Source organism: Mustela lutreola, chromosome 13, assembly GCF_030435805.1.
Source record: "Mustela lutreola isolate mMusLut2 chromosome 13, mMusLut2.pri, whole genome shotgun sequence".
In the NCBI taxonomy this organism is placed as follows: Eukaryota; Metazoa; Chordata; class Mammalia; order Carnivora; family Mustelidae; genus Mustela; species Mustela lutreola.
Window position 1 is genome coordinate 30,484,137 of NC_081302.1, and position 21,233 is coordinate 30,505,369.

General features: G+C 38.0%; 1 protein-coding gene across 11 annotated transcripts in view; it reads left to right on the forward strand.

Annotated features, from left to right (window-relative positions):
* The window catches only part of MYCBP2 (MYC binding protein 2), a 294,107-nt gene that overhangs the window by 28,806 nt on the left and 244,068 nt on the right, over nucleotides 1-21,233 (forward strand). For all 11 annotated transcript variants that reach the window (XM_059144685.1, XM_059144682.1, XM_059144683.1 and 8 more), the window contains exons 2-3: nucleotides 341-416; nucleotides 14,558-14,773. In XM_059144685.1, the coding sequence (XP_059000668.1) occupies nucleotides 341-416; nucleotides 14,558-14,773 (292 nt within the window). The remainder of the gene's footprint in view (nucleotides 1-340; nucleotides 417-14,557; nucleotides 14,774-21,233) is intronic.

The window sequence follows — 21,233 nt, forward strand, 5'->3', positions numbered from 1 at the left end:
ATTTTTCTGGGAAAAGAATAGACCTAATATTTATTGGCCTCCCCACTATTGAATAACATTTTAAAAACTTTATTTGATGCCATTTGCCTTTTTTAATTTTATAAAAATATTTGCAAAATTTAATTTTTTGATCATTTAATGTATATTTCTTAGCATTCCAGTGCTGTGTTATTATCTCAATAGCTGTATTGTGTGTTAGTATCTTATGGGTGCATGGAGAGTATATTGTGTCATAGAACGTTTGCAGAAGAAACATTCAGATATCTAGTTTGGAAGTACATTTTTCATAGCTTTGTATATCCTAATAATGAACTTTCATAATTCTTTTTTCCACTTTTAGGAATAAGAAAATTTTAAATAAGAAGAAGTTGAAAAGAAAACAGAAGAGCAAATCAAAAGTGAAGACAAGAAACAAGGTAAAACTGCTGACAATTTATAGGGAGTAGGACTTTTTCATATAGTAATTGGAATAAAAATGCCAAGATTAAAAAGGTATAACTAGCAAACCATTTCATGTCTATTTTTTAAATTTTAATTTTTAAAAAGCCCCTTGTTACATAGTTATGCTATTTAGTTTCATTTTGGGGGCATTTCATGGCAGTGGCCTGGAAGTTAATATCTGGGTGATGAAAATTATTTACTGTTTATTCATGTTATCTTTGATCAGTTTTTGGGGGGAACATATCCATTTCTCTTCTCTTTTTTTCCTCATTCCTAACTACGTGTTCTAGAAACTGAGTAAAATTGGCTTGGACATTGGGACTTGGATTTGGCCTATGCATATGTCATGAGTTAGGGAGAATCTTGATATATCTATATTGTTCTGAGCTTTTTTTGGTGGTGGGTGGCTGTGCAAAAGAAAATGCAATATGGAATATTTTAATTAGATGAGACCGTAGAGGGCAAGGATCTTTCTTTTTCCATCTAAAGCGGAAGTAAGACTCTATTAAATCTTAGACAGTTTCACTTTCTACCAAAGAGTCCTTTTTTTTTGAACAGTACTAAGAAGCATAGACAGGAGAAAGAGGGAAGTCATAACTATGATTTCTGAACAGCTCTACTTTTAGTTAAAGAAACAATAGCTTAGCTTAGCCTGTATATCATATTTAAGTTCTAAAGACAATTGTTTCCTGCCCTTTTTAGTTCGTGTTCTTTCCATTTTGTAACTGAGAGAAATGTACTTTAAAGTAGTAAGCCAAAAAATAAAATAAAAGTATAGGGGATGAAGTTTACTTCATGGCTCTATCTTAAGACACAGCTGGATCCATCAGTAGTGTCAGCAAATGTGTGTCTTCATCTTTTGCTTCTGCTTTCTTCTGTGTGTGGGCTTATTACCTCTGGCTGAGGATGAAGGCTGCTGGGGGCTCCAGCTTCATCAGTTCTAGCAGAAAGTCTTGAGTATGATTTTTGATTGAACTTCCTCATTCACTTTGGCCTTGGAGATAGGGTACTTTGATTGGTTAGGCTGAGTTATGTTTCATCTTTCTTCTTTTGTCCTCAGGTTTTTTATCTGCTTTTTAGGAGTGCCTTGTGATAAGAGTGATAAAAAAAAAGTTACTCCTTTGTTCCTAAAACATTAATGCATACTGACCTTGTGAAGGCCTTATGCTGGGTATTTGGGAGAGAAAGATGAGTAAGAAATGTTTTCTGCTTATGATGGGCATATAAAATAGTAAGAGTGTCGTTAGTCGTCCTCCTCTCTATTATTTTTCATTCACCTTTTTTCTGGAGTATTTTTCATTCACCTTTTTTAAAAAGGTTATTTTAAAAATTCCAGTGAGCTTCCCCCCAATGTATTTTAAGAATGAACATTTCTTTTCAGCAAATGAAATAAGATACAATTTAACTGTATCACTTTATTTCCTTGTTTATTACTGTCATTGGCTCTTCTATTTCCCCTCGTCCATTAGCCATCTCCTTCATTCAGTTTCTTTCTTATTCCGCTTAGATAGCACAGTCTTAAAAAAAAAAAGTACTTAATCTCTGTTAGTTTCCTGTGGCTGCTGTAACAAATTGCATAAACTGATGGCTTAAAACAATACAAATAATTCTACCGTTTTAGAATTCTGAAGGTCAAAATGGATCTGGGCTAAAATCAAGGTGTTAGTAAATCTGCGTTCCTTCTGGAGACTCTAGGGGAGAATTCATTTCCTTGCTTTCCAGCTTCTAGAGGCTGCCTGCATGCCTTGGGTTGTGCTCCTTTACACCTTCACCAGCAATGATTGGTTGACTCCTCTCATGTTGCGTTACCCTGACATGTTTTCACTGTTACCGCTCCTTCTTTTTTTTTTTTTTTTTTAAAGATTTTATTTATTTATTTGACAGACAGAGATCACAAGTAGGCAGAGAGGCGGGCAGAGAGAGAGAGGAGGAAGCAGGCTCCCTGCTGAGCAGAGAGCCCGATGCGGGACTCGATCCCAGGACCCTGAGATCATGACCTGAGCCGAAGGCAGCGGCTTAACCCACTGAGCCACCCAGGCGCCCCACCGCTCCTTCTTTGACTGTCCCACCACCCTCTCTCATTCATAAGGACCCTTGTGATTACATTGAGCACACCCAGATAATCCAGAATAAACTCTTCACCTCAAAATCTGCAATTTATTCACATCTGCAGGGTACCTTTTGTCATGTAAGGTGACACATTCCCAGGTTGCAGGGACTAGGGGAGGGTATCTTTGGAGGTCAGTATTCTGCTTACCACATCTTCCTTTCTCCCGTTTGTTACACTCATCTGACAAAATTTAATCCTGTATGAATCCCAGCTGTTTTCTCTTTCCCTGCAGGTGAGTATTGTGTGCAGCTAAAGGGAGTTAAGATACCAGTACACATTCATGATTACCAGTCCCAAATGGACCTTGCATAGCTAGACTGTCTTCTTATTTTTTCTGATAAAATAGTTCTATGACTATTTCAAACCTTTTCACTCTCTTCTAAGTTGATAAGTCCTATCCTCTAACAAATGACTTTACTTTCTTATAGAAGAAGTCAAATCCATTACACAGGAAACTTCTTCAGCATCCTGTTACCAAACATGCCTGGGTCTTAGGTTAGGGTATTTAACGCAGAATTTTGAAAGATATTATCAAGGTTTAGAAAATTTCCATCATTCCCTAGCATTTCCTCATCCTTTGCTGCATTCTGTCTCTTCCTACAGCTATGGCTCTAGGCAACCACAGATGTACTTTCTGTCATTGTAAATCAGTTTTTATTTTCTAGAATTTCATATAAATGTGATCATGCAGTGTGTACTCTTTTGTATCTGGCTTCTTTTCCCTCAGCATAATGATTTTGAGTTGTATCCATGTAGTTGTATATATTAACAGTTCATTCTGGTTTGTGGGGTTTTGTTTTCTGTTTTTTGTTGTTTTGCTTTTGAGTATCCAGTTAGTGGATATATCTCAATTTGTTAATCCATTTACCTGTTGCTATTTCCAGTTTTTGGCTATCACAAATGAAGCTGCTATGAATATTTGTGTATTAGTCTTCGTGGATAGATGTTTTTGGTTTTTGGAAGGATAAATGCCTAAAAGTGGAATGAGTAGGTGTTGTTTCCTTCCATGATTTGCCAAAAAATTGGTAAGTCTCAAAAGCAACTTACACTGATGGCTTAGATTTATTATAGCCAAAGGTACAGAATAGGCAGCAGGAAAGAGAAATCAATAGTATTAGTGGTGTCTAGGGAGTTAAGGCATAGGCTTTCTAGTTCCTCCTTGTCTGAGCACACAGGATACACATTGTCTCTGACAGTGAACTATAAGGATATGTATGGAATGTTTCTGTTCAGGAAAGCCCACTTGAGTGTTAGAATATGAGACTTTTATGGGGGGGTTTGGTCACATGTAGGCATGTCCTGCTTTGCAGTCAGCCATGGTACGCGAAACTCAGGTGCTCATCATCAGTCTTGATGTTTGTACAAAGCAGTGGAACAAGCCAATAGGCCTGGTCCGTTGCTCTGGGTGCATTTTACAAAACCATCAGTAACTAACATAAAGAAAAGTCTAAAGACCACATTCCTAAGGATTGGCCCACAGTCAGCCCTGATTCCCTTGGGGAAATAACAAGGAATAAGCATTCATACCTGCATTGTTAACCCTTTTCTCATGGATGGCATGGTAGATGAATATTTAACTTGTCAAAAAACCATTCATACTATTTTTCAGAGTAATTGTTGCATTTTACTGTTCCACCAGTAGTGTATGAGAGATCCAGTTGCCTTATATCTTTGCAAATGGTGGTATTGTTAGCATTTAAAATTTTAGTCATTCTAAATACATACGGGTATTTATTTCACTGTGGTTTTAGCTTGCTTTTTTCTAATAACTTACGATGTGAACATCTTTTCATGTGCCTTTGACTATTCATATCTTGTTATTGTGAAATATCTTTCCTGTCTTGCCTCCCCTTTTTATAATTGTCATCTTATTAAATTGTCAAGAGTTCTTTATGTACTCTAGATAGAAGTCCTTTGTCAGATATCTGTGTTACAAATAATTCTTCCTGTTCTGTGGGGTAGTTTTTTCTGTTTTTATATAGTGCTTTAGAAGAACAAAAAGAGCCTCACAAATGTAATTGATTATTTTCTTATATATATGATTCATATAATTTGTGTTCTAAGAAATCTCTGTCTCCCCCAAGGTCACATAGATTTTTTTTCTATATTTTCTTCTAGAAATTTTATAGTTTAAGCTGCTGTATTTAGGCCCATGATAGGTTTATAGTTAATTTTTCCGTGTGGTATAAAATAAGGGTTCATGTTCATTTGTTTTCATATCGGTATTCAGTTAATTGGCATCATTTTTACAAAGACTTCTCTTTTTCTATTGAATTGTCTTAACACCTTTATAAAAAATAAGTTGACCATACTCTTTTGAATCTATTTCTGGAATTAATTTTTGTTTAATTGATCTATGTATCTTTCTTCACACCAATACCACACTGTTTTCTTTACAGTAGTTTTGAATTCAGGTCATATGTCTTCCAACTTTGGTCTTTTTTAAAAAAATGGCTTTAGGGCGCCTGGGTGGTTCAATTGGTTAAGTGACTCCCATCTGCTCAGGTCATAATCCTGGAGTACTAGGATTTAGTCTGACATTGGGCTCACTGCTCAACAGGGAGTCTGCTTCTCCCTCTGACCCTCCCCCTTCTCTCGCGCATGCTCTCTCTCTCTGTCTCATTCTCTCTCTCTCAAATAAATAAATAAAATCATAAAAGAAATTTAAAAAAACATTGCTTTAGTTACTTTAGGTCCTTTATGTTTCTTTATAAATTTTAGAATCAGCCTCTCAATTCTGTTTTCAAAAGTATCTAGAATTTTTATTGGGACTTCATTGAACTTGTAGATTTGAGGAAGAGTTGTCATTGTAATAATATTAAATCTTCTAATCAATGAACATGGTTTGTCTCTATTCTCTTTAGGTTTTCCTTAATTTCTTTCAGCAGTGTTATTTCGGTTTTCAGTGTTACAGAGCTTGCACATAATTTTATTAAATATTAATTTTGTGGGTTTTTTTTTTAATTTTTTATTTTTGATAAACATATATTTTTATCCCCAGGGGTACAGGTCTGTGAATCACCAGGTTTACACACTTCACAGCACTCACCAAATCACATACCCTCCCCAATGTCCATAATCCCACCCCCTTCTCCCAAACCCCCTCCCCCCGGCAACCCTCAGTTTGTTTTGTGAGATTAAGAGTCACTTATGGTTTGTCTCCCTCCCAATCCCATCTTGTTTCATTTATTCTTCTTCTACCCACTTAAGCCTCCATGTTGTATCACCACTTCCTCATATCAGGGAGATCATATGATAGTTGTCTTTCTCTGCTTGACTTATTTCGCTAAGCATGATACGCTCTAGTTCCATCCACGTTGTTGCAAATGGCAAGATTTCATTTCTTTTGATGGCTGCATAGTATTCCATTGTGTATATGTACCACATCTTCTTGATCCATTCATCTGTTGATGGACATCTAGGTTCTTTCCATAGTTTGGCTATTGTGGACATTGCTGCTATAAACATTCGGGTGCATGTGCCCCTTTGGATCACTACATTTGTATCTTTAGGGTAAATACCCAATAGTGCAATTGCTGGGTCATAGGGCAGTTCTATTTTCAACATTTTGAGGAACCTCCATGCTGTTTTCCAGAGTGGCTGCACCAGCTTGCATTCCCACCAACAGTGTAGGAGGGTTCCCCTTTCTCCGCATCCTCGCCAGCATCTGTCATTTCCTGACTTGTTGATTTTAGCCATTCTGACTGGTGTGAGGTGATATCTCATTGTGGTTTTGATTTGTATTTCCCTGATGCCGAGTGATATGGAGCACTTTTTCATGTGTCTGTTCGCCATCTAGATGTCTTCTTTGCAGAAATGTCTGTTCATGTCCTCTGCCCATTTCTTGATTGGATTATTTGTTCTTTGGGTGTTGAGTTTGCTAAGTTCTTTAAGGATTCTGGACACTAGTCCTTTATCTGATATGTCGTTTGCAAATATCTTCTCCCATTCTGTCAGTTGTCTTTTGATTTTGTTAACTGTTTCCTTTGCTGTGCAAAAGCTTTTGATCTTGATGAAATCCCAGTAGTTCATTTTTTCCCTTGCTTCCCTTGCCTTTTGCGTTGTTCCTAGGAAGATGTTGCTGCGGCAGAGGTCGAAGAGGTTGCTGCCCGTGTTCTCCTCAAGGATTTTGATGGATTCCTTTCGCACATTGAGGTCCTTCATCCATTTTGAGTCTATTTTTGTGTGTGGTGTAAGGGAATGGTCCAATTTCATTTTTCTGCATGTGGCTGTCCAATTTTCCCAGCACCATTTATTGAAAAGGCTGTCTTTTTTCCATTGGACATTCTTTCCTGCTTTGTCGAAGATTAGTTGACCATAGATTTGAGGGTCTATTTCTGGGCTCTCTATTCTGTTCCATTGATCTATGTGTCTGTTTTTGTGCCAGTACCATGCTGTCTTGATGATGACAGCTTTGTAATAGAGCCTGAAGTCCGGAATTGTGATGCCACCAACGTTGGCTTTCTTTTTCAATATCCCTTTGGCTATTCGAGGTCTTTTCTGGTTCCATATAAATTTTAGCATTATTTGTTCCATTTCTTTGAAAAAGATGGATGGTACTTTGATAGGAATTGCATTAAATGTGTAGATTGCTTTAGGTAGCATAGACATTTTCACAATATTTATTCTTCCAATCCAGGAGCATGGAACATTTTTCCATTTCTTTGTGTCTTCCTCAATTTCTTTCATGAGTACTTTATAGTTTTCTGAGTATAGATTCTGTGTCTCTTTGGTTACGTTTATTCCTAGGTATCTTATGGTTTTGGATGCAATTGTAAATGGGATTGACTCCTTAATTTCTCTTTCTTCTGTCTTGCTGTTGGTGTAGAGAAATGCAACTGATTTCTGTGCATTGATTTTATATCCTGACACTTTACTGAATTCCTGTATAAGTTCTAGCAGTTTTGGAGTGGAGTCTTTTGGGTTTTCCACATATAGTATCATATCATCTGCAAAGAGTGATAATTTGACTTCTTCTTTGCCGATTTGGATGCCTTTAATTTCCTTTTGTTGTCTGATTGCTGAGGCTAGGACCTCTAGTACTATGTTGAATAGCAGTGGTGATAATGGACATCCCTGCCGTGTTCCTGACCTTAGCGGAAAAGCTTTCAGTTTTTCTCCATTGAGAATGATATTTGCGGTGGGTTTTTCATAGATGGCTTTGATGATATTGAGGTATGTGCCCTCTATCCCTACACTTTGAAGAGTTTTGATCAGGAAGGGATGTTGTACTTTGTCAAATGCTTTTTCAGCATCTATTGAGAGTATCATATGGTTCTTGTTCTTTCTTTTATTGATGTGTTGTATCACATTGACTGATTTGCGGATGTTGAACCAACCTTGCAGCCCTGGAATAAATCCCACTTGGTCGTGGTGAATAATCCTTTTAATGTACTGTTGAATCCTATTGGCTAGTATTTTGTTGAGTATTTTCGCATCTGTGTTCATCAAGGATATCGGTCTATAGCTCTCTTTTTTGGTGGGATCCTTGTCTGGTTTTGGGATCAAGGTGATGCTGGCCTCATAAAATGAGTTTGGAAGTTTTCCTTCCATTTCTATTTTTTGGAACAGTTTCAGGAGAATAGGAATTAGTTCTTCTTTAAATGTTTGGTAGAATTCCCCCGGGAAGCCGTCTGGCCCTGGGCTTTTGTTTGTTTGGAGATTTTTAATGACTGTTTCAATCTCCTTACTGGTTATGGGTCTGTTCAGGCTTTCTATTTCTTCCTGGCTCAGTTGTGGTAGTTTATATGTTTCTAGGAATGCATCCATTTCTTCCAGATTGTCATATTTATTGCCGTAGAGTTGCTCATAGTATGTTCTTATAATAGTTTGTATTTCTTTGGTGTTAGTTGTGATCTCTCCTCTTTCATTCATGATTTTATTTATTTGGGTCCTTTCTCTTTTCTTTTTGATAAGTCGGGCCAGGGGTTTATCAATTTTATTAATTCTTTCAAAGAACCAGCTCCTAGTTTCGTTGATTTGTTCTATTGTTTTTTTGGTTTCTATTTCATTGATTTCTGCTCTGATCTTTATGATTTCTCTTCTCCTGCTGGGCTTAGGGTTTCTTTCTTGTTCTTTCTCCAGCTCCTGTAGGTGTAGGGTTAGGTTGTGTACCTGAGACCTTTCTTGTTTCTTGAGAAAGGCTTGTAGCGCTATATATTTTCCTCTCAGGACTGCCTTTGCTGTGTCCCACAGATTTTGAACCGTTGTATTTTCATTATCATTTGTTTCCATGATTTTTTTCAATTCTTCTTTAATTTCCCGGTTGACCCATTCATTCTTTAGAAGGATACTGTTTGGTCTCCATGTATTTGGGTTCTTTCCAAACTTCCTTTTGTGGTTGAGTTCTAGCTTTAGAGCATTGTGGTCTGAAAATATGCAGGGAATGATCCCAATCTTTTGATACCGGTTGAGTCCTGATTTAGGACCGAGGATGTGATCTATTCTGGAGAATGTTCCATGTGCACTAGAGAAGAATGTGTATTCTGTTGCTTTGGGATGAAATATTCTGAATATATCTGTGATGTCCATCTGGTCCAGTGTGTCGTTTAAGGCCTTTATTTCCTTGCTGATCTTTTGCTTGGATGACCTGTCCATTTCAGTGAGGGGAGTGTTCAAGTCCCCTACTATTATTGTATTATTGTTGATGTGTTTCTTTGATTTTGTTATTAATTGGTTTATATAGTTGGCTGCTCCCACATTGGGGGCATAGATATTTAAAATTGTTAAATCTTCTTGTTGGACAGACCCTTTGAGTATGATATAGTGTCCTTCCTCATCTCTTATTATAGTCTTTGGCTTAAAATCTAATTGATCTGATATAAGGATTGCCACTCCTGCTTTCTTCTGATGTCCATTAGCATGGTAAATTCTTTTCCACCCCCTCACTTTAAATCTGGAGGTGTCTTCGGGCTTAAAATGTGTTTCTTGGAGGCAACATATAGATGGGTTTTGTTTTTTTATCCATTCTGATACCCTGTGTCTTTTGACAGGGGCATTTAGCCCATTAACATTCAAGGTAACTATTGAGAGATATGAATTTAGTGCCATTGTATTGCCTGTAAGGTGACTGTTACTGTATATGGTCTCTGTTCCTTTCTGATCTACCACTTGTAGGCTCTCTCTTTGCTTAGAGGACCCCTTTCAATATTTCCTGTAGAGCTGGTTTGGTATTTGCAAATTCTTTCAGTTGTTGTTTGTCCTGGAAGCTTTTAATCTCTCCTTCTATTTTCAATGATAGCTTAGCTGGATATAGTATTCTTGGCTGCATGTTTTTCTCGTTTAGTGCTCTGAAAATATCATGCCAGCTCTTTCTGGCCTGCCAGGTCTCTGTGGATAAGTCAGCTGCCAATCTAATATTTTTACCATTGTATGTTACAGACTTCTTTTCCCGGGCTGCTTTCAGGATTTTCTCTTTGTCATTGAGACTTGTAAATTTTACTATTAGGTGACGGGGTGTGGGCCTATTCTTATTGATTTTGAGGGGCATTCTCTGAACCTCCTGAATTTTGATGCTCGTTCCCTTTGCCATATTGGGGAAATTCTCCCCAATAATTCTCTCCAGTATACCTTCTGCTCCCCTCTCACTTTCTTCTTCTTCTGGAATCCCAATTATTCTAATGTTGTTTCGTCTTATGGTGTCACTTATCTCTCGAATTCTCCCCTCGTGGTCCAGTAGCTGTTTGTCCCTCTTTTGCTCAGCTTCTTTATTCTCTGTCATTTGGTCTTCTATATCACTAATTCTTTCTTCTGCCTCATTTATCCTAGCAGTTAGAGCCTCCATTTTTGATTGCACCTCATTAATAGCTTTTTTGATTTCAACGTGGTTAGATTTTAGTTCTTTTATTTCTCCAGAAAGGGCTTTTATATCTCTCGAGAGGGTTTCTCTAATATCTTCCATGCCTTTTTCGAGCCGGGCTAGAACCTTGAGAATTGTCATTCTGAACTCTAGATCTGACATATTACCGATGTCTGTATTGATTAGGTCCCTAGCCTTCGGTACTGCCTCTTGTTCTTTTTTTTTGTGTTGAATTTTTACGTCTTATCATTTTGTCCAGATAAGAGTAAATGAAGGGGCAAGTAAAATACTAAAAGGGTGGCAACAACCCCAGGAAAATATGCTTTAACCAAATTAGAAGAGATCCAAAATCGTGAGTGGGGAGAAAGGGGATAAAAAGAGGTTCAAAAAGGAAGAAAGAAAAAAAAAAAAAGAAAAAAAGAAAAAGAAAAGAAAAAAAAAGAAAGAAAAGAAAAGAAAAGAATTTTTAAAAAAAGAATACACCTAAGAAAAATGTAAAAAAGAAAAAATATATATATTAGATAAACTAGTATAGAATCGTTAAAAAATAAAAAGGTAACAGTTAAAAAAAAAATTTTACCCGAAGGCGAGAAAAAAAAAAAATGAAAAAGAAAAAATTAAATTAACTGCAAGACTAAAAAAAATCACAGGAAAAAAGCCATGAGTTCCGTGCTTGGCTTTCTCCTCCTCTGGAATTCTGCTGCTCTCCTTGGTACTGAAACCGCACTCCTTGGTAGGTGAACTTTGTCTTGGCTGGATTTCTTGTTGATCTTCTGGGGGAGGGGCCTGTTGTAGTGATTCTCAAGTGTCTTTGCCCCAGGCGGAATTACACCGCCCTTACCCGGGGCGGGGTGAGTAATCCGCTCCGGTTTGCTTTCAGGAGCTTTTGTTCCCTGAGCGCTTTCCGTAGAGTTCCAGAGGACGGGAATACAAATGGCGGCCTCCTGGTCTTCAGCCCGGAGGAGCCGAGAGCCCAGGGCCCCACTCCTCAGTGCGCCCTCAGAGAACCGCGCCCAGTTACTCCCGTCTGCCTGACCTCCGGCCGCGCTCGGAGCTCACCGAGCCTGCGACCGGTTCAAGGTAACGCCGAGCTGCGAGCTTACTGTCGGCTGTCTCTGTAGCCGGCTTTCCCGTTCCAATACCCGCAAGCTCTGCGACACTCAGACACCCCCGATCCTTCTGTGACCCTGCGGGACCTGAGGCCACGCTGACCCCGCGTGGGCTTCGCCCCGGTTTAGCCTCTGGAGCGATGTCCCTCAGCGGAACAGACTTTTAAAAGTCCTGATTTTGTGCACGGTTGCTCCGCTGCTTGCCGGGAGCCGGCCCCTCCCCCCGGGGTCTATCTTCCCGTCGCTTTGGATTCACTTCTCCGCCGGTCCTACCTTTCAGAAAGTGGTTGTTTTTCTGTTTCCAGAATTGCTGTTTTTCTTCTCTTCAATCTGCTGATGGATTTTCAGGTGTTTGCAATCTTTAGATAAGGTATCTAGCTGATCTCCGGCTAGCTGAAGCAGTCTCAGCTTGCTACTTCTCCGCCATCTTGACTCCTCCCCCTAATTTTGTGGTTTTGATGTTATTATAAATGCTATTAATTTTTTTAAATTTTTTGAGATGATCATAGTAATGCAGTTGTAAGAAATAATACAGGGATTCTGTATACCATTCACTTGTTTTTCCCAATTGCTAAAGTATTGCATCACTGTAGTAAATATCACAGCCAGGAAATCCATATTGATCCAACCTACTGAACTTATTCAGATTTCACCAGTTTTACACGTACTCATTTGTGTTTGTATGTGGTCATGTATTTAGTTCTATGCAATTTTATCACATATGTGGATCTGTGGACAATAACCGCAGTCCGTGTGTACAAGAGTTTCATCACGGGGATCCTTTTTGCTACGTTATATAGCCATAGAGATTCCCCCACACTCACCCTCTTCTTTGACTCTGGCAATCACCAATCTATTCCCCATTTCCTTATTTTTTTTTTTCATTTCAAGAAGGTTATATAAATGTAATCATGGGGACTGGCCTTTGCCACACAGCTTAATTCTCTTGAAATTTATCTCAGTTTTTGCATATATCATTAGTTTCTACCTTTTTATTGCTGGGTAAGCATTCCATGTAGTAAGCTGTATCGTGGTTTGTTTAACCGTTCACCCATTAAAGTACATCTGAGTTGTTTCTTGCTTATTTTGAATAAAACTTTTATGAATATTCATGTGCTGGTTTTTGAATGAACATGTGTTTTTATTTCTTCAGTAAAAATGTCCAACAGCACAGTTGCTGGGTTGTACTGTAAGGTGCATATTTAATTTTGTAAGAAACTGCTATACTTTTTTCCAGAGTGGCTGGACCATTTTATATTACCATTAACAATGTATAAGAGATCCAGTTTCTCCACTTCTTCACCAACATTTGGTGTTGTCCTTATTTTTTATTCTAGCCAGTCTGATAGGTTTGTATTATGTCTCATTTTGTTTTAATTTGCATTTTCCTAATGGCTCACTATAATGAACTTATTATTTGCCTTCTGTATATCTTCTTCAGTGACCTGTCTATTCATGTCTTTTGCCCATTTTCTAAATTGAATTGCTATTTGTTTTTTACTGTTGAGTTTTGAAAATTCTTTATATATTCTGCATGCTAGTCTTTTGTGAAGTATGCAAATAGTTTCTCCCAGTTCGTAACTTAAATGCTATTATTTTTTAAATTATATTTTCCAGTTGTTCATTCTTAGTATATAAATACATTAACTTTTTTTTAATATGATCTGGTATCCCATGACATTGCTAAATCCACACATTATTTCCAGTGACTTTTTTTGCAGACACTTTAAGATTCTCTACATGTCTTCTACAAACAAATTTGTCTAGTAGGTACTTCTTTCTCACTATATCTTGTATTCCTTTTTCTTGGCTTATGACACTAGTTTATCTAGTACAATGTGGAATCACATTGTTGAGAATAGGTGTCTTTGCCTTGTTTGCATCTTAGGTTGCAGGTGTTCAGTCTTTTACTATGTGTAGCTATGGGTATTTCATAGATGCCTTTTACTCAGTTTTGGAAATTGTCTTTTATTCCTAGTTTACTTGTACTTATTATCATGAATAGGTGTTTCATTTGTGTCAAATGCTTTTTCCATGTTAATTTAGAGTATCATATGTTTTTTCTATTGTTTTTGTTGGTATGGGGAATTATGCTGATTCCTTTTCCAGTATTGTTACCAGCCAGTTTTTTGGTAGATCGTGATGTATTATCTCTTTCATATGTTCTTGGATTTGGATTGCTAATAATTGCTTGTTTTTAATATCTCTGGAAGGCATACTTACATGTTATTTGTCAATTAATTCTGGTATATATTTTTTCTAACAAGAATTAGTCCAGTTTTTCCTCAGTTATTTATGGAAGAAGGGTAGAATTTTGAGACCAGTGTGTTCGGTACTTGAGGTGTACTTCCTGAATACTCTAATTTTTGTAACTTGCATTAATAGACTATCTTAAACCAGTTCTGTATAGTTCTAATATAAATGTAGATCTGATATAAATGTAGATCAATATAAATGTTGGTCTGATGAATAAAATGCTGGGCCAAAGCAGAAATGGACTCTTGAGTTTTAACAATGAAATTACCAAGCACGTGATTTTTAGTATTTATTAAGACTGATAGCTGGGAGAGAGCTTCAGGAAAGCATATGTCCATAATCTGCAGAAATCTAATTTCCTAACAGTATCATAAAAAGTTGACCAAAATTAAAAATTCTGTTTTGTTTTGTTTTGTTTTGATTTCTGTTTAAGCCCCTAAATCTACTTTTTAAAGAAATCAAAATGTAATTTAACATTTGTAGTAGGTCACTGAGACTCCGTAATACATTTCATGTCCCCTAGAAAAGCAATAAATTAATATCCTGTGATACTACAACAGTTAAGCTTTGTTGGCTCTATTCCTGTCATGGGCTCAAAGGGCACTCCTGTTAGATTCTCTGCCACTCTCCATCCCTTGGCAGTTTGGTTATTGTTGTTACTTAGAAAGTAATGAAGTGTAGAAGAAAGGGTACTTATGTAAATTGTTAGATTATCTTTGCTGTGTCACATGTCTGACTTCTGCAAGTCATCTAGCATGTTTAATCTTTAATTTTTTATTTAAAATGAGAATTGGTGATTATGGAAACAAATATGAAATTGATATATTCTGTCTTATATTTCAGTCTGAAAACTTGGAGAATACAGTAATCATACCAGATATCAAACTACATAGCAATCCTTCTGCTTTCAATATTTATTGCAACGTACGCCATTGTGTTCTGGAATGGCAGAAAAAGGAAACATCGTTGGCAGCTGCATCCAAGAACTCTGTGCAGAGTGGAGAGTCAGACAGTGATGAAGAGGAGGAATCCAAAGAGCCCCCTATCAAGCTTCCAAAGGTAAGTCACTTAAGTTCCACTTGGATGGATAACCTACAAGCATTCCAGCTATAGTACAAATATTTGCATTGCTAAAATACCTTTTTATAAAATTGTGCACTAAAAATTAACAGGGCTTATGGGGAAAAACAGGTTTGGGGCAGACCAGGAAAACTGCAGTTTTATAGCTGGAGTGCTAACAAAGTCAGTAATTGGTAACTCAGTGGTAAGTACTTGGACAGCTCAGGAAGAAAGATCAGGGGCTTTTAAAAATGTACAAAAGCAGTAAAGTGGAATGGTGGATTGTAAACCTTGAGCCATTGCAGATAGAAGTGGAGCTCTGAGCCTGTCGACTGCTGTTAAAGTAGGCATAAGCAGAACAGCAAACTACCACAAGCCAAGGGCCATAGAAAGCTGGGGGTGCTCCCTTCTGGAGAGGGAATCTGGGGTACAGGTATGCATTTTTATTTTTCTTGAACTAGAACTAGAAGGGCTCCTGGCTGTGCAACTGCTGAGCTGAGAGCTCTTGCCTTTTCTGCCTAAGGATATAATTGTATTCTTGTTAGTTTGGCACCCTTTGCCTAGGAAGAAAATTTCATATGAAGCAATAAGACTTTTACATTGTTCTGATATCATTCCTTATTTACCAGAGACTTGCAAGCTAATTGGTGTTATAAAAACATGTATGGTAGTAGAATAGGCTATTCTTAAGGTACTCCATTCTATTTAAGTATTAATATATTTTAAGACTGTAATGTTATTTTATATATAATATTTTGTCTATATTGTGGGTATAGTTGTATTTCTAACAAAAGACATACAGACATTTTTTAAAAAGGTACCTTTATCGTAAATGATTTATGCATATTGCTTTTGTCTAAATATAGGCATTTTAAAATGATTTCCTTTATCATAAATGATTCAGGTCTATTGCCCTTTTACTAAACTGACAGATACCTTAAAGCCATGCCTTGAAAACTTTTTTTTTTTTTTTTTAAGATTTTATTTATTTATTTGACAGAGAAACAGATCACAAGTAGACAAAGAGGCAGGCGGGGGCCGGGGGGGACAGGCTCCTTGCTGAGCAGATAGCTCAAAGCAGGACTCAATCCCAGGACCCTGGGATCATGACCTGAGCAGAAGGCAGAGGCTTTAACCCACTGACCCACCCAGGCGCCTGAAAAGTTTTTTATACACACCCAGAGGAGCTATCTTGTAGATATTTTGGTATTTGAAAATAGCAGCCAAGATAGAAAGTATGTTCCTCATCTGATTTTTTTTTTTTTTTCTCACATCTCATGGTGGCTACTTCTAAGTGCACCACTGTCCTTAATCATTACTGTCAGGTTCTTCTCATTTTATGCTCAGCGGATGACTTGCTTCCTGTTTCATAGAGTAAGAGAGGTTTTGTGAACTTCCTCTGACTTTTAGTCAGTCACCTTCAAATATCCTTCTCTTGGGACTCTTCCTCCTTTAGTCCCTTTCTCTCCAGTGTCCTTAAGTGTACCTTCTTCACTACCTCCTTCTTCTACTTAAAACAAACAAGCTCATCTTTTCCATGTGAGTTCCTCTAGGTAGAGAGTTTTCCATCAGGTACTGACATGACAGGAAATAGAGTACAGTGACTAAGAACGTGGGCCATGGAGTCAAACTGTCAGGCTCAAACACTCACCATTAAAAATACTAGCTCTGTGGTGCTGGCAAAGTTACTTGACTTATCTGTGCCTCAGTTTTGTCAACTGTGAAATGGAGGTAACATCTACCTCGCAGGATTGTAGTGAGGATTCAGTGAGTTAATAAATGTCATAGTTATAAATAAGTAGTTAGAAGTATCAGCTTAGGTGCAAACAAGGTGCAAACAAGAAGCTGTGTAGGTGCAAATGAATTTGAGTTTCTTTTCAAGGAACTCTTCAGTCTATTAATAAATACTTTATGTCCAAGGAAATCAAACTTCTGGACAGTCTGTGAGATCATGTGACAAGCGAGAGGAGAAGTGCTGAGATGTCTTTATGCAGAGGCGTTCAGCATGCTGTGGGGTTTCGGCGTGGGTGGGGACTGAAACTCCCAGGTGGTGAGTTTGGCAGTCATTTGTGTGACACGAAGGACTGACACAGAAGAAGAAATGAGGCCTCAGGGCTTGAGGTGATGGGAGTTTGAGGGCAGGTGCGAAATGTTGGCATTTTTCTTTTCCTTTTGACCATTTCTGCTCCAGGTGCTACTCTTTTCCATCAGTTCCTTTTCTTCGTAGTTGTTCCTCTCTTGCTCCTCCTGCATGTGTGGCCCTCGCTTTCCTTTTTTTCACTGAGGTTTTTTTCTTCTCCTACTCCTTTTCTCTGGCATAATTAAGATAGTTTTTATTTGTTGTTGAAGTATCACTTTGATGCAGTTTTATTTTAAAAGCTAAGTTGAATTTATTATATGGCCCTTGCTTGTCAGTTCCTTTGCCTTGTTTTATTGGGTCAACAGCCATTGATATTTTAAAAAGAACTGTCTTACCCCCGCCTAAGTACTTCATATTAAGTTTTTTGCCTAAAACAAATTTTAGGGTTTCCTGGGTGGCTCAATTGGTTAAGCATCTGCCTTCAGCTCTGGTCATGATTCTGGGACTCTGGAATTGAGTCCCACATTGTGCTCTCTGCTTGGTGGGGAGCCTACTTCACTCTGCCTCTGCCTCTCCCCTCCACTCATGCTCTCTCTCTTTCTCAAATAAATAAATAAAATCTTAGAAAAAAGAACAAAAAACAAAACACAGTTTTTACCCAGCTCACACCATCTTTCATTGTCTGATTTCCAGATCCTCCAAAGTGTTCCAAGCTTTATAACTACATTATTTTTAACAGTCATTTTTAGATTCATACTTTGCTTTCACTCTCATTTGATGCTAGTATTCCACATATTTTGTTAAAGGATAGAGACGTAGATAGACTTATTTGTTTACTTCTTAAGTTTATTTACTTCTAAATTATTTTTTGAGTTATAGCAAGCTTTATATTAGGCTCTGAAAATGAAATGATGAGACACAGCCCCCACCCTCAAGAAAGTTATGTCTGGTAAGGATAGCCGGCATTCTAGTGACTTAAGGGTTACTCGGGGCGTGATAGGTGTAGCGCAACAGGGTGGGGTAAAACTGCAGCACTGACTGCACGTGCACGTGCAGGTGCAGGCAGAGAAAACAGCATCATCGTAAAAGTGCAACATGGGGGCTTAAGTGGGTAGAAGAAGAATCAATGAAACAAGATGGAATTGGGAGGGAGACAAACCATAAGTGACTCTTAATCTCACAAAACAAACTGAGGGTTGCTGGGGGGAGAGAGGTTGGGAGAAGGGGGTGGGATTATGGACATTGGGGAGGGCATGTGCTTTGGTGAGTGCTGTGAAGTGTGTAAACCTGGTGATTCACAGACCTGTACCCCTGGGGATTAAAAATATATGTTTATAAAAAATAAAAAATTAAAAAAAAAAAAAAAAGTGTAAGTGGTCTCTTCTTGGCCAGAGTGGAGTTGGGTGAGTCAGAGAGCAGCAGCTAGATTGTAGGGCCTTCTGTGTCCTGTAGCCACTTTCAGATTTCATCTTATGATTTGGAAATATTGAAGATTTAAGCAAGAGAATTTAATCAGACTTGTGTTTTAGTAAACTTATGTAGGTGCTAGTAAGAAAGATCACTAGAGGGTGGAGAGATTAGAGCAGAGGGACTAGTTAAGCAGCTACTGCAGTTGTCCACAAAGAGTGACTGATTGGAATGAGGTAGTGGTTGTGTTCAGCCTATAGGAAGTATATGACAAGAATTAGTAGTTGGTTGATTATGAAGGCTGACAGAGAAGGTGTAATCTAAACATATTTCTGAAGTTTCTTGGGCAGTGCCATTTACTGCAAAAGGGAGAACTTGAAGAGAAACACTGCTTTGCTGGAATGATGATGACGTTTAGTTCTGGCCGGATTGTTTGAGGTGTCCCATGTACACTAGATAGGGCTGAAGTTCCAAAGAAAAGCCCCAGCTAAAAATAGAGATTTGGGAGCTATTACGGTGTGGGGGAAGAAGGTGAGATGAAATTCTGCTAGAGATAGGATGGGAGTGAGATCAAGAATATTGCTTAAAAATTGTTAGCTTTGAAAAGTTGTAAGAACACTTCTTTTGGGCATGAAGAGAAGGGAAGAAAATGGTAGTAGTCATTGATAAATCTGTATGTCAGAGGATAGGAACTTAGACATTTCACCCCCAGATCTTCTGAGAGGCAGAATTCTTCTTCCTCCTCTTTTACCCTCCTCCTCCTCTGCTGCCGCTTTTCCCCCACCCTTTCTTTCGCTGCCTTCTAGATTTTTTTTCTTTATTATTTATAAATGTCATCACTACCAAATATTTGCTTTATGTAAAAAATTCTGAAAGTCAATATACTTTCCTCTGTGGTAATATATAAGTCTACTTTTGGTTTCCTCTTCAGCTTTTTCAAATGTATTCTGGAAGTATTGGAATGGATTCTAGGACTTTGAAAGCAATTTTAAACTTATAGTTGACATAGAATGTTATACTGGTTTCAGGTATAGACCATACAGACAATTCTGCACAATTCAAAATGCTCACCATGTTAAGTGTGGTCATCATCTGTCACCACACAACATTATTACAATATTATTGACTATATTCTCTATGCTGTACTTTTCATCTCCAGGGCTTACTTACCATGGAGTCAAACTGTCAGGCTCAAACACTCACCATTAAAAATACTAGCTCTGTGGTGCTGGCAAAGTTACTTGACTTATCTGTGCCTCAGTTTTGTCAACTGTGAAATGGAGGTAACATCTACCTCGCAGGATTGTAGTGAGGATTCAGTGAGTTAATAAATGTCATAGTTATAAATAAGTAGTTAGAAGTATCAGCTTAGGTGCAAACAAGGTGCAAACAAGAAGCTGTGTAGGTGCAAATGAATTTGAGTTTCTTTTCAAGGAACTCTTCAGTCTATTAATAAATACTTTATGTCCAAGGAAATCAAACTTCTGGACAGTCTGTGAGATCATGTGACAAGCGAGAGGAGAAGTGCTGAGATGTCTTTATGCAGAGCTCCAGGTGCTACTCTTTTCCATCAGTTCCTTTTCTTCGTAGTTGTTCCTCTCTTGCTCCTCCTGCATGTGTGGCCCTCGCTTTCCTTTTTTTCACTGAGGTTTTTTTCTTCTCCTACTCCTTTTCTCTGGCATAATTAAGATAGTTTTTATTTGTTGTTGAAGTATCACTTTGATGCAGTTTTATTTTAAAAGCTAAGTTGAATTTATTATATGGCCCTTGCTTGTCAGTTCCTTTGCCTTGTTTTATTGGGTCAACAGCCATTGATATTTTAAAAAGAACTGTCTTACCCCCGCCTAAGTACTTCATATTAAGTTTTTTGCCTAAAACAAATTTTAGGGTTTCCTGGGTGGCTCAATTGGTTAAGCATCTGCCTTCAGCTCTGGTCATGATTCTGGGACTCTGGAATTGAGTCCCACATTGTGCTCTCTGCTTGGTGGGGAGCCTACTTCACTCTGCCTCTGCCTCTCCCCTCCACTCATGCTCTCTCTCTTTCTCAAATAAATAAATAAAATCTTAGAAAAAAGAACAAAAAACAAAACACAGTTTTTACCCAGCTCACACCATCTTTCATTGTCTGATTTCCAGATCCTCCAAAGTGTTCCAAGCTTTATAACTACATTATTTTTAACAGTCATTTTTAGATTCATACTTTGCTTTCACTCTCATTTGATGCTAGTATTCCACATATTTTGTTAAAGGATAGAGACGTAGATAGACTTATTTGTTTACTTCTTAAGTTTATTTACTTCTAAATTATTTTTTGAGTTATAGCAAGCTTTATATTAGGCTCTGAAAATGAAATGATGAGACACAGCCCCCACCCTCAAGAAAGTTATGTCTGGTAAGGATAGCCGGCATTCTAGTGACTTAAGGGTTACTCGGGGCGTGATAGGTGTAGCGCAACAGGGTGGGGTAAAACTGCAGCACTGACTGCACGTGCACGTGCAGGTGCAGGCAGAGAAAACAGCATCATCGTAAAAGTGCAACATGGGGGCTTAAGTGGGTAGAAGAAGAATCAATGAAACAAGATGGAATTGGGAGGGAGACAAACCATAAGTGACTCTTAATCTCACAAAACAAACTGAGGGTTGCTGGGGGGAGAGAGGTTGGGAGAAGGGGGTGGGATTATGGACATTGGGGAGGGCATGTGCTTTGGTGAGTGCTGTGAAGTGTGTAAACCTGGTGATTCACAGACCTGTACCCCTGGGGATTAAAAATATATGTTTATAAAAAATAAAAAATTAAAAAAAAAAAAAAAAGTGTAAGTGGTCTCTTCTTGGCCAGAGTGGAGTTGGGTGAGTCAGAGAGCAGCAGCTAGATTGTAGGGCCTTCTGTGTCCTGTAGCCACTTTCAGATTTCATCTTATGATTTGGAAATATTGAAGATTTAAGCAAGAGAATTTAATCAGACTTGTGTTTTAGT